The 12964-nt window shown below is 54.0% G+C and overlaps 1 protein-coding gene and 4 non-coding genes across 5 annotated transcripts; 2 read left to right on the top strand and 3 right to left on the bottom strand.

Annotated features, from left to right (window-relative positions):
• The first annotated feature begins 2319 nt into the window (after positions 1–2319).
• On the top strand, positions 2320–2391 carry TRNAP-AGG (transfer RNA proline (anticodon AGG)). Its single transcript has one exon. It is a non-coding gene; the product is annotated as a tRNA-Pro (tRNA).
• A 686-nt stretch (positions 2392–3077) lies between these two features.
• On the bottom strand, positions 3078–3149 carry TRNAP-AGG (transfer RNA proline (anticodon AGG)). The gene has a single exon. It is a non-coding gene; the product is annotated as a tRNA-Pro (tRNA).
• Positions 3150–4713: 1564 nt separating this feature from the next.
• TRNAP-AGG (transfer RNA proline (anticodon AGG)) lies at positions 4714–4785 on the top strand. Its single transcript has one exon. It is a non-coding gene; the product is annotated as a tRNA-Pro (tRNA).
• Positions 4786–5086: 301 nt separating this feature from the next.
• TRNAA-CGC (transfer RNA alanine (anticodon CGC)) lies at positions 5087–5158 on the bottom strand. Its single transcript has one exon. It is a non-coding gene; the product is annotated as a tRNA-Ala (tRNA).
• Positions 5159–10919: 5761 nt separating this feature from the next.
• Positions 10920–11207, bottom strand: LOC128809749 (feather beta keratin-like). The gene has a single exon (XM_053982002.1). The coding sequence runs from the start codon at positions 11205–11207 to the stop codon at positions 10920–10922; it is 288 nt and encodes a 95-aa protein (XP_053837977.1).
• Between the last annotated feature and the right edge of the window lie 1757 nt (positions 11208–12964).

Raw genomic sequence — 12964 nt, 5'->3', positions numbered from 1 at the left:
GGGACCCTGGTAGGGGGTCAGAAACCCGCCTGTACAGAGCCCCGAGAGACACTGTCTCTGATCTCTGTCCATGGAAAAGAGTTTTCAATCTTACAGGATGAATTACAAGCTCTGAGTGTTTGATATCAGTAGTAATTAGTGTGGCACGGGTGCAAAAGTAGAATTTTAGGATTCTAGATAAGGGGTTCAAAGGAGGCAAGATGGAGGAAACTGGGCATGCCTTGTCCTTTTTCTTCTTCTTCATGCCCTCCATGTTTCACTGTGGTGTTGGCATTTTTCTATTGGTTTAGGCTGGGGACACACTGTTCAACATGGGTGATAGATATTGGCACGTTATTGTAAATATAGCACACGCAGTTTCTAGTATAGAATGTTTGTAACATCCCACTGAGGGGCAGAGCCCCGCGCGCTGTCCTGCAAGACAGACCTGCTGCAGGTCAGAGAGAAAATATTTTAGATAAAAAGAAATAAACAACCTTGAAAACCAGCACAGACGAATTACAACTACTTCTTTGGCAGCGGGGCTGAAAGACAGAGACTTTCTACAATCTTAGGAGCATCTAAATATCACAGATCCCGACACCTCGCTGCCAGGCAAAATGCCGCTCCATGCACACACTGCCACACGGGACCCTGCCTGCGCAGGGACCCAACACACACGCACCCGTGCAACCCTTTACAGCTCTTCCACGTCTCACACATGACACCAACTCACACTTCCCACACTGCTCACTGCACTCCCCCCTTAACCCCCGCCCCCAGCACCGCAGGACCCCATGCACGGACAGCCCCTGGCACACAGACACGGCCATTTGCTGCCACTGAGGACAAACACCGTTCACAGGAGATCACCTTTGCAGGATGCCCCACAGCAAAAGGTGGCAGAAAAAGCACCGGCCATTCCAACTCCTGCAAGGGCCGGTGAGGGTCTTTGGGGTAGAAAAGAGGGGCTGGGGGGTGGGAGATGCTGGATCTGGCATCTCATGGCCACAGCAAGAGGCACCTCCCTGCTCCCAGAGTGTGAGAGGCTGCACAGAGCCCCGGCTGCCCCCAAACCCCCAACAGGGTCTGGGAGAAGTAGAGTGGGAGACAGAAGGGGTGCATCCCATCTTGTTGGTCTAGGGGTATGATTCTTGCTTTGGGTGCAAGAGGTCCTGGCTTCAACTCCCAGACAACCCCTGCTTTTGGCCACCCACCATGTCCAGCGCTGAGGGTGACCCTTGGTGGCTAGGTACATCCCTGTAGGAAAGATAGACTCTAAAGGACTGGTGGCAAGATGCTGCTGGGGGAGAGAGATGTGGCTCAGATCAACCCTTAGCATTCTCATGTCCTTTTGCCTTCTCAACCACCTCTCTGCTGGTTGCGAGGCTGCCAGAGCTGCCCAGGAAAGGCTTGGTGCTGCGTCTTGGTATGCCACGGTTGCGTAAAAATCTCGTGGCTCTTTTGCTACTCTGCCTGGAGTCTGCAGAACATAGGAAGCCTTTTTTTAACTTCCCCACGAGGCTCAGGGTGGCTCTCTTGGGGTGAACATCGATGCTAGGGGGACCAGCAGCTCAGAAGGAAGAGGGTAGTGGGTGCCAAATAAGCAAATTCATCCAACAGTTGAATCCAGGACCACTCGGACGTAAAACACCAATCTCCCACCCAACCAAGGCGGGGTACACTGCTCCCCCATAGATGTGAGACAGGGTTATGTATGAGGAGTAATAACAGTCAACAACTTCAGGATGTTCCACCTCCAGTATAGCAAATCCTGGAGAAGCCCGCCCGAGAGAGAAGAGAGGGTAGGGCTTAGGGCAGTCTGGCTGTTCATGACGCTTTCTGTATCAAGCTTCTGCCGGGACTCCGAATGGGGTTATCAGGGCATTAGGTAAAACCCGCATCTGTAAGCAGGATTCGAACGTGCACAGGGAAGCCCTGTGGGATTTGGAGTCCAAGGCCTTCAGCCCTCGGGCGTCAGAGCGGCGTTGGCAGGGCGGGGGAAGCGCGGTGGCTCCGGTGGGGGCAGCGGGGCGGGGTGCGGGGCAGTGTGCGGAGGAGCGGGTGTCCGGGGTGTCTGGGGGTGGCATGTGCGCGGCGCTGATGTCGCGGTGTCCCGGCGGGGCTGCGGGCGCGGGCCGTGCGGAGGGAGCGGCCCCGGGGCGGGGTCCCCGGGCAGCGGCGTCCGCGCAGCGGCCGGGCCGGGCCGGGCGAGGGCGAGGGCGAGGGCGAGGGCGAGGGCGAGGGCGAGGGCGAGGGCGAGGGCGAGGGCGAGGGCGAGGGCGAGGGCGAGGGCGAGGGCGAGGGCGAGGGCGGGGCGCGGGAGGGGCAGTACACCCCGGCTCGTTGGTCTAGGGGTATGATTCTCGCTTAGGGTGCGAGAGGTCCCGGGTTCAAATCCCGGACGAGCCCTTCCTTTTTGGGCATCCCACACCATGGCCGCAACACAACACGCTGCAAACGTACCCTCACATTCACACTCGCACTCGCCACCTCCGCCCGGGCCACCACTGCAGCCTTACATGACCTCGGATCTGGAAAATTACTTCCCTCCTCTGCCCCACACTTATTCCCCGTCTTCCAACCCCCTCACCACTCCAATGACACCTAAGGGAACCGCAGTGCCTGCAAAGACCTGAACCCCCTTTCCCCAGCTTGGGCAGCAGGGGGAGGCAGCAGACACAGGCATTTTCTCGGAGGGAGGAGAACACCAGGGCAGACCTTGTGTCAGGGGGATGTAGCTCAGCGAGAGAGTGCTTGCTTTGCATGCAAGAGGCCCCGGGATCAACTCCCAGCATCTCCATGTCCTTTTGCCTCTCCAGACCCCTCCACAGACAGGGCCCCCACAGACTCCCCAGATGCCCCACAAGAAATCCCCGGGGCTGCCTGCGAGCACGTCTGACCTGAGATTGCCTCCTAGCACCCCACGGCAGGCGGCAAGGAAATGTTAGTGGAGATCTCTCTCCTTACTTAGGTGCTGTAGAGTGTGGAGGCACCCAGAGTGCCTTCCTCACGGGGCTCACGGTGTCTCTTGGGGTGATCACCGGTGCTGGGGAGACCAGCCAAGTGGCAGGGGGGCGCTGGGCGCCCAAAAGGAAGGGCTCGTCCGGGATTTGAACCCGGGACCTCTCGCACCCTAAGCGAGAATCATACCCCTAGACCAACGAGCCAGAGTATTTAAGATATCCTGGACACTTCCTTGCTGCCAGGTAAAATGCCGCTCCATGCACACACTGCCACACGGGACCCTGCCTGCACAGGGACCCAACACACACGCACCCGTGCAACCCTTTACAGCTCTTCCACGTCTCACACATGACACCAACTCACACTTCCCACACTGCTCACTGCACTCCCCCCTTAACCCCCGCCCCCAGCACCGCAGGACCCCATGCACGGACAGCCCCTGGCACACAGACACGGCCATTTGCTGCCACTGAGGACAAACACCGTTCACAGGAGATCGCCTTTGCAGGATGCCCCACAGCAAAAGGTGGCAGAAAAAGCACCGGCCATTCCAACTCCTGCAAGGGCCGGTGAGGGTCTTTGGGGTAGAAAAGAGGGGCTGGGGGGTGGGAGATGCTGGATCTGGCATCTCGTGGCCACAGCAAGAGGCACCTCCCTGCTCCCAGAGTGTGAGAGGCTGCACAGAGCCCCGGCTGCCTCATTGGGCAGCTCCAGGTGATCCAATGAGGGCCCCACATGTCGCCTTGCACACTCCACTCCCATCCAGTCACCACATGGTTTCCTCCCTGACGGAACTGCAGGTTTCCCCTGGCAAAATCTCTGACGTCTGGATCCCTAAAGCAGCTCAAGATGGGGAGTCCAGCATGGGCATCCCAGGGCCGAACCAGCATGGGCATCCCAGGGCCCCCTCCCTGCCCTTGCACAGAGGGTGTAGCTCAGTGGGAGAGTGCTTGTTTTCCGTGCAAGAAGCCTTGAAATCCACCCCCAGTATCTCCATGTCCTTTTGCCTCCCTGGGCTCCTCTTTGCTGATGCAGGGCTTCCAGAGCTCCCAAGGAAAGACCTGGCGCTGCCTCCTGGCACCTCAAGCCTGTGTAGAAATGCCCATGGCTCTTTCCCTACCCTGCCCAGAGGCTGCAGGGCACTGGAGCACTTTGTTTTCCTTCCCCACGAGTCTCAGGGTGCCTCTAGGGGTGCACATCAGTGCTGGGAGAGGCAGGAGGGCTAGTGGTGCCCAAGACCTCTTCTGGGAGCTGGACCAACGAGGCGGGATGCACTGCTCTGCCAGAGATGTGGGACAGGGTGGTGAGGAGGCATCCACTCAGCAAGACAGGAAACGGTTCCACCTCCCTACGCCACTCCCCTCAGTGTCTTTTTCCTCACCTCTCCCGGGTCTGCCAAACCTGGAGGATGCCGGGCGTGTCACTGCCCCGGGGGTATCACAACCCCTGGCTGGGGCTGCGCTGGATGCCAATGACCTTCTCATATCAGCTTCTACTGGGAACCCCAGCGAGGGCACCCCAACACTGGCAACATAGGTATCTGGGCAATGGGTAAAATCGCTGTAAGCAGGATTGAAACCTGCACAGGGAATCCCTATTGGATTTGGAGTCCAGCGCTTTCACCCCTCGGCCATCAGAGCGGCGGAGCCCATGGTGCGGGGGGCACGGTGGCCGCGGCCTGCACCATGCTGTATTTTGCCAGAAAGTGAGGAAATGTCTGAGATGTCCCAAGCCATAGAGAGAGTGCTAAAAAGCCCTGTGCGCCCCGGCTCGTTGGTCTAGGGGTATGATTCTCGCTTAGGGTGCGAGAGGTCCCGGGTTCAAATCCCGGACGAGCCCTTCCTTTTGGGCACTCGTCACTAGATTCCAGGCACGCGTGGGGCGACGCTGCCTTGCACAGGGTACACGGGGGCCTGATATGGCCCAGCTATCGTCGGGATTGGTCCTCTCCTGAGTGGGGAAGGGGCTGCCGGGGCAGTGGGGGACGGCAGAACGTGGGGTTCGTGCTGCATTTCGGCCGTAAGTGGGCGGCACAGCCATGGTGCGAGGAATCGCCTTTGGGAAAACCTGATGTAAAAGGAGTTCATCATCGCCGCCTCGTGGTGGAAGTGAGGGGGAAAAAAAAAATCACGAAAACAACTGGAGATGCTGGGGATTGAACCCAGGGCCTCTTACATGCGAAGCAAGCGCTCTCCCACTGAGCTACATCCCCCGCACATGTATACACCTGAGGGGGACATTCTCCTGGCACTGCAGGAGTTGTGTTTATCTGCTAAAAAATGGCGTTAGCTGAATGACAGGTGCTACAGCCACCCCACGGGATGCTGTCTGCCGGGAGCTGGGAGATGAAAGGGCTAGTCATCCTACGCCTGGTCAGCAAAGAGCAGCAGGGGTGCAGTCCCAAAGGAGGAGCTGTCCTAACAAAGGGTTGCCTCCAAAGCCAGGGATTTATCCAATGGAGGGCTTTCCCCCAAAAAGGAGGGGTGTCCTAGGGTGATGTTATGATGCTCGTATCCCCAGTCGTGTGTTCTTTTTACGCTGCATATTCTATTCTGTGCCTTCAAGACTGGCTCTGAGATCGAAGGCAGGGAGAAGAAGAAGCACGGGGTTTTGCTCTCAGCCTGCACTCACTCCTTCACATTCTGCTGGAACACAGAACTCCACTGTGCTGTCTGGGCATGGATGGGGCAGAACAGGGCCCTCCTTTGCATTTTACTTACTTTAGCTAGCTGAGGCAGTCCAAGTTTTCCCCTGACTGGTTTTCTTTACCTTTTCTTGGATTCGTTCGAACCTGCTCCGGACTGGGACCCAGGGAAACACCAAGAGCTCCCACTTTGTGCCCTACTCGGGGCAGCAGCCTTTCCCAGTGCCAGAGGGACTGAGAACAGAGCAACCACACACCAGAGAGATTTTCTGAATTTGTCATCTCATCAGAGCGGCAAATGAGTTTTGTCATCTGGCATTGTTCACTTTTTTTTGCTGGGGAGTGCTTTGCCTGGTAAATAGTTTTTTTCCACTTCTCTCTGAGGAAATTCTTCCCAAACCGATTGGGGGCAGGGGCCATGTGGGTTTGCTTTCTGGAGGGGGCCCTTTTTGGACGTTTTCTTCCAAATTTGCCCTAAACCAGGACAAGGGGTTGTATCCAAAGGAGGGTTTTTCCAGGAGTTGAACTCGGGATCTCTTACAAATGTGCAAGACACCTATCCCTACACCAACAATCTGGAGTGCTGCACCCCTTTTGCCTCCCCAGCCCTACAGTTTGGATTTCGGGGTACAGCTGAGGCTGTGCTTTTCCCCAGCACACCTACAGCCTTGAGGAGGAATTTCCAGGCCAGCCATGCCAGGAGGCAACCCCAGGGCCTTTTGACAGGATTCTGTCAGTCCTGCATCCAGCAGGGAGGAGCCAGGGAGGCAAAAGGATGTGGAGATGCTGGGGGTTGATCCCAGGGCCTCCTGCATGCAATGCAAGCACTCTTCTGCTGAGCGACATTCCCTGCTCCAGTAGCCCTTTGCTGCCAACCCTTGAAGCTCCATACTGCCTGCAGGAATTTGCCAAGCCAGGACATGGGACCACCCCTGGTCCAATCCATGTCACAGCCCCACAGGTCCCAGTGTGGCTTTGGTGTGGCTCCTGACAGACAAGAGCTGCGAGTGCTGGGTAACTGTCTGCTCTTTTTTCCCAGCTCCCATGGGGGTTACCAGGGTGCTGGTGCTCCTATGGGGTGCCATAGGGGTACAGTTCCAGGGCAGGACATGGGGAATTTTCCAGAACACAGTTCCTGAGGGTTGGGCTGCCTGTAGCTGTGCTGGGGTGGGAAGATGAGCTGCTGCAGGAGCCCAGCTGCTGGGGACCCCCTTTCACCCAGGAAGAACGGTGCAAAGAGATGATTTGCAGACAGGAACGAGCCTCCAATACCGATTGTAACACGTGGCTGTGCCAGAGCAGAGATTCCCCCCATCCAAACTCCCTGAACTGACTGAGGGGAACTGGGAGGTTGGTTCAGCCACAGCCTTTCATATCACAGAGGGGTGGAGGGGAGCAGGAAAGGGAAACACTGCACCCCATGGTTGCCAGGTCTTGTAACCCCCCGCAGACACCCAACTCCTTCAACCCCACATAACCGGCGCTGACAGGAGCTACCCCACACAGCAATAACTACATCACACTGTCTCTATAGGACACGAGAAAGCACAATGCGAGCCGCTGCTATTGTCAAGTTAAAAAGGCAAGTTTATTTTTCTGACTCCAGCATTTATAGTTTTCCAAAGGTGACAGTGAATTGGAGGTTGGAAGTGCCACCTCTCCAACAACACTGGACAAACTACCAGTCCATAAAATTTCTCCGCCTCTATGAAGGAATGCAAAAGAATAGGTTATTTACAGAAAATGTGTGAGAAAGTTTGCTACAAGAATGTAAACTCAGAAGGCTTTAGAAAATCTTAAAAAATCAGGGCAACATCACACCTCTCCTCTTTCGGAGGCATGCAGACACCTCTCAGCAAACGTGAATTAACAGGTCTGGAATGTTTAATCAAACAATTCTTGAGTATAAAACTTAGATTCCCTCCCCAGACCCTGCAAACCATTGGGATCTGGGCTCCACTTTCATTGCGCTCATTCCAGTCTCTCCCTGAGGGCTGCCCTCCACAGCAAAAACTCAGAGCAGAGGAGGGTGTAGGACAGCCAGGAGCGATGTCTGCTGGTGATGTGGGCTCAGGGTGACACAGTGCTGGTGGAGCCAACAGGGCTGCAGGATGCAAGTCTTGTGAGCCCCATTCCTACACGGAGTACCAGGAGGGCCAGACCAGCATGCTTGTGCCTTTTAATTTGCCTGCTTCTTCCCCCTTGACTCACACATGTGGGCAGGCTGTAATTTTCCTGTTTTATGGGATCTCCAGCCCTGGGGAAGAACCAGAGCCCTTGGCAGAGCCACTGCCTGTCTGGCTCCCCAGGTGTGGCAGGCAGGGCACTCTGAGTCCCTGCCCTGTGCTTGCTCCATGGGTTTGTGGGGTGGGATATCCTCAGTGGTGCCCTCTCCTCCCTCTTATCCTGGCCATGCAGCCACTTTCTCTCCCCTTCCTCAGTCTGGAAGGTTGCTCCAAGCTCCATCCAGCCTGGCCTTGGACACATCCAGGGACTGGCCACACAAGTCCCATCTCTCTGCTTGCCATGCCTGCAGGGTCCCAGCTCCAGGGGCTCTGTCTCTCACCTGGCTGGCTCCAGGTGTGTCCCCAAGTGCTCTGGCCAGAAGTCCTTGCCCCAGTGAGGAGGATGAGGGATGCTGCCTGTTGATGCAGCTCACCCTCCCAGCATTGCCCTCAGCCCAGTGCCCCAGTGCCGGTCTAGAATACACTTTTGGCAACCCAGTAAAGGCACAGGTGATGAATCTGTCTTTTCATCCTCTCCCACTGCTGTGATGCACCACAATTTTTGTCTTCTCACCTGGATGTGCAGAGAAGCTGAAGACTGATGTGCTGTGTTGACCCTCCAATAATCCAACCACCACCAATCCCAGCCCCACCACCAGCACCATGCTGCCTGGGGCTTCCATAGTATCATAGAATATCCTGAATTGGAAGGGACCCATAAGGATCATCAAAGTCCAACTCCTGGCTCTGCACAGACACCCCAGCCATCCCACCCTGTGCCTGAAAGGGTTGTCCAAATGCTCCTGGAGCTCTGGCAGCCTTGGGGCTGTGCCCATTCCCTGGGGAGCCTGTTCAGTGCCCCACCACCCTCTGGGGAAAGAATCTTTTCCTAATCCCTTAACCTCTACAGGCAAAGTCTCCATTACAAACAGTCCCACTCACTTGCAATCTCAGCAATTTCCCCTTTTCCAAGCTCTCTGTGCTTGTTCCTCCTCAAACCATGACTTCCCCTCTCCTTCCCACCTCGTCCACCGCCAGTGTGGGAAGGTACCTGTCCTTCAGGAGCCTGAGGGTACTGAATGACCACAGGGAGCAGGTTTCCTCCAAGATCATGAAGCAGCTGAGAGAAGATGGGAGGTGGGCAGGAGACATAAACCTCAACAGGCATGGCCAGAGGGTGGCACCTGGGCCATACTCCAAGCTCTTCCCAAAAATGCTTCTGCTGTTTTTGAATGCTATTGGTAGGCAATGCTGGGACAAAAACCCAGGACCCAGCTATTTCCCTCCATGTGCTTCCATCTGCTGAGCAATATTTTTCATTCCCGTCTTGTTATGTAGCTCTATGTTTCTCACCGGAGCCTTTGGCTGCACTTCCTCTACAGAAACCTGTATTTAGGGCCTGATCAGCAGGTCTGGGGGGTCCTGCCTGGGGCAAGGGCTGGCCTGGGGGGGAAATATGGTGAGTTCAGGACTGCTCTTGAGCTGGGAGCCAAGGGGGTACAGCTCTCAGTTGGAGTCATGGCCCCCATGGGAGACAGAGTCCCCTGACCCTCAGGATAGGCAGTGCTGAAAGGCACCGAGGTTCTCATTTCCCCGATTGTCTGCACTAAGACACCACAATTTTCAAGTCAAATCAAGGAGCTGTGTAGATTTTTGTAGACATTGGATTTTCAGGAAAAAAAAAAAAATCTATATAACCCCACCAGTGGAGTCATTCAGTGCAAAGCTACATAAAAATGTCATTGTTCGGTCCACTTTCTCCCTCCTGGACTGTTCAGTGCAGCAGCCTTGAGGAAGGCAGCTGCATAAGGCCCAGCTTCCCAACAAAACTTCTGCTGGAATTTCAAAGCTTTTTGTGATTTTTTTTATTCAAAATTTTGCATCCTATCTCTGCAGACAATTGCCAGAGCTGGGATAAAAATATCTGAGCCATCTTTGGAAGAAAGACACCTCCCTTCTCCTGGTGCACTGACTTCTGAGCAATTGCCATGTAAATTTTCTCCAGATTAGGAGCACCTCAGCAAAGGTCTTCTGGGCAATAAAACCAGTTGAGCTTGGTTAAAGGCTTTTGATGACCAATAGGCTTTCAAGCTCAGCATAATCCCTCATTATAAACACTCACAAACTTTATGCAAATATTCCTATTCCTCCTCTCATCAGCTGAAAAGATTCTGCCTGATGACCCATGGCATCTTAAAAAAGAGGCTTTACCCAATTCATGACATCTTCCAGAGACATTAGTGTCCCCTATCCATAAAGTAAGTATTGTCTCTTTCACTCTTCACTGTCACCCATTAAACACTGTGTGAGCTTGGCATAAAGAAGCCCATCTCCCAAAAATCCTACTTCTACCTTTTTTCCCTGACTCCATGCCCACCTCCTTAGCTCAGGCCCCCAAAATATCACTGCAAAATGCAGAGTAAATGCCATTTTGAAATGTCAAACCTTCACATTCCCAGGTTCTTGAGGGAACAGGCAATAAAGTGTGCTCCTGCAGGAATTCCTCCCTGAGCAGGTGCTTGCCGTGGGGCAGGAGGAGAGATTTCCAGGATAAGAAAGTTGCCTTGGGACTGGTTGCGGCAAACCACACACTTCTGTCAGCACAGGGACGAGCTGGGCAGCAGAAACCCCCATTTCATGTAAAAACCAAACCTCCCCAGCAGCAACAAGCTGCCTCCAGGCTCCTGAACAAGGAACAACAGAAGACTCAGGCTATGATGTAGCAAGTCTTTAATGAGAAGGAGAGTGAACCAGTTCAGAGTACAAGTGCGTTTCCCATGCTCAGTAAAGAAATATCCCCACTTTGGGACAAGCTGATCCCTACAAGGTGTCCCCTCACCCCACCACCCCATGATTATCATCTGCCATCTACAGCCAGCAGCAAATGCCATGTAGAACATGGAAATATAAAGACTTAAGTGAGATAAAGGTGTACAGAGGCTTGGGAGTGATGAGCTCGCATGGCTACTGTCCTCCTGGGGCAGCTGCTGGGAAACCCAGGGCCATCTCCTTAGTCCTCTCCCCGAGTCTTGGTGGTGTACTTTCCTTGCCTTTCCTGACCACACCGCTGGCATGGACAGGAGGAGGAGTCTGCTGGGGACACCCTACAGCCTGGTGCCCAGGCACAGCAGTCCTGCCTTGCCCAGCCCCCAGGAGCCCACAGGGATGCCACAGCAGCGCAGGTAGCTCCCGACTGCTGCCGATGCCGTGGAGCCCACCGTGGTGTTCTGTGGGAAGGAGCTGAGGATGGGCCCGGGCAGCGTGACCACAACTGTGGGTGGCTGGATGAAGGCGATGGAGTCCCCACAGCGGCGGAAGCAGGGCTGGTTGCAGCTGGTGGCCAGGGGCTGGGGACCACAGGAGGAGGGCAGGCACAGGTCGTAGCAGGACATGGTTCGGCAAGGATGTGCACCTGAAAGCCAGAGCTGGGATGTAAAAGCAAGGCAGAGGCCGCTCTGTCCCTGCTGAGCCCTCACGCAATACCTCTCATACTAAGAGGCATGGGAGAGCAAGCTAGAGGGTGAATTTGGATGGTTTAGAAACACCAAAGGAAAGCTTCCCCCCACCTTGCCCCATAAACCACTCAGAAGAACGAGGGGAGTTTTGTTTGAGCTGCAGGTTGGTCTGGAAAAGTTGGAGACACCAGGTGCTGGGACCAGAGAGCAGACCCACTCCTGCTCTGAGCTGATGGGGAGCCTTTGGCAAGCAAGGTGGTCACAAGATGCATGTGGTTGAAGCAAAACCCACTTAAATCAACACAACATGAACTGAGCCATCCCATCCCAAAATATAAGGGACATTTGATGCCCATCCATAAACAGGGACACATTGATCTCTGCAACCCAGGCATGTCCTGTTCTAATTTGTTTTCTCCTTCAGCAAGGAAAATCATGCAGGATGCAACTGATTATTTGGTTGCAGACCCTGTAAGCCCTGCATCCTGCAGAGTGCAACCCCTTGCACTCTTCATTTTAGGGCAGAAATACACCCTCCCCTGATGTCTTGTGCAGCTGGAAGGGAAGAGGGAGGGGTGGGGAAGCGGATGGAGCCTGTCTTGACTTACCCAGACGGAGGTGGCAGTGGTGGCAGCTGGAGCAGGTGGTGGGGCCAAGCACTGTCTCAACAATTTTATAGAGTGGCCCAGCCCCCCAGGGGAGTGGGTGTGTGCCTTCAGCCTGAAACTCCCCAACAACCAGCAGTTTTCTCCTGGAAAGCTCCCCTGACTGATTAAACAGTTCCCTCTTTCATCTCTCATGTTTTGCTTCCATGTAATACTGAGTAAGATTGAAATGATTTGGGCTACAGGCATTAATTACCTTCTTTCCTAAGGCCAAGGGACATTTTAGGTCTTTATGCCACCAGGCAGGAGAGTGTTTCAGCAGAATTTAGAGCAGACATATCCCCACCTTTCTCTCAGCACAACCAATTCAGCTCCCTGATGCACCTGAGGTGAGACCAGAGATGTAAATTGAACGTAAGGAACATCCATTTGGATTGAAATCCTGTGCCAGGAGTCTCATGGATGGCAGGAAAGCTGAGGGGCTGCAGGAGTGAGGACATGAGCGATGTGGACACAGGGACCTGACCTAGACCAGCATGAGCAATTTGTTATGGGTTTGGATGCACCTAGAGGATTTTCTTTCTTTCTTTCTTTCTTTCTTTCTTTCTTTCTTTCTTTCTTTCTTTCTTTCTTTCTTTCTTTTCTTTCTTTCTTTCTTTCTTTCTTTCTTTCTTTCTTTCTTTCTTTCTTTCTTTCTTTCTTTCTTTCTTTCTTTCTTTCTTTCTTTCTTTCTTTCTTTCTTTCTTTCTTTCTTTCTTTCTTTCTTTCTTTCTTTCTTTCTTTCTTTCTTTCTTTCTTTCTTTCTTTCTTTCTTTCTTTCTTTCTTTCTTTCTTTCTTTCTTTCTTTCTTTCTTTCTTTCTTTCGCACTTCCTTCCTTCCGCACTTCCTTCCGCACTTCCTTCCTTCCGCACTTCCGCACTTCCTTCCTTCCTTACGCACTTCCTTCCTTCCACACTTCCTTCCGCACTTCCTTCCGCACTTCCTTCCGCACTTACTTCTGCACTTCCGCACTTCCGCACTTCCGCACTTCCTTCCGCACTTCCGCACTTCCTTCCTTCCGCACTTCCTTCCGCACTTCCTTCCTTCCG

The sequence above is a fragment of the Vidua macroura genome, chromosome 7, assembly GCF_024509145.1.
Source record: "Vidua macroura isolate BioBank_ID:100142 chromosome 7, ASM2450914v1, whole genome shotgun sequence".
In the NCBI taxonomy this organism is placed as follows: domain Eukaryota; kingdom Metazoa; phylum Chordata; class Aves; order Passeriformes; family Viduidae; genus Vidua; species Vidua macroura.
This window is presented reverse-complemented; position numbering and strand designations above follow the sequence as displayed.

Bases quoted from the DNA above. Each gene is read 5' to 3' on its own strand.
- LOC128809749 (XM_053982002.1), bottom strand. From the start codon at position 11,207: ATGTCCTGCTACGACCTGTGCCTGCCCTCCTCCTGTGGTCCCCAGCCC.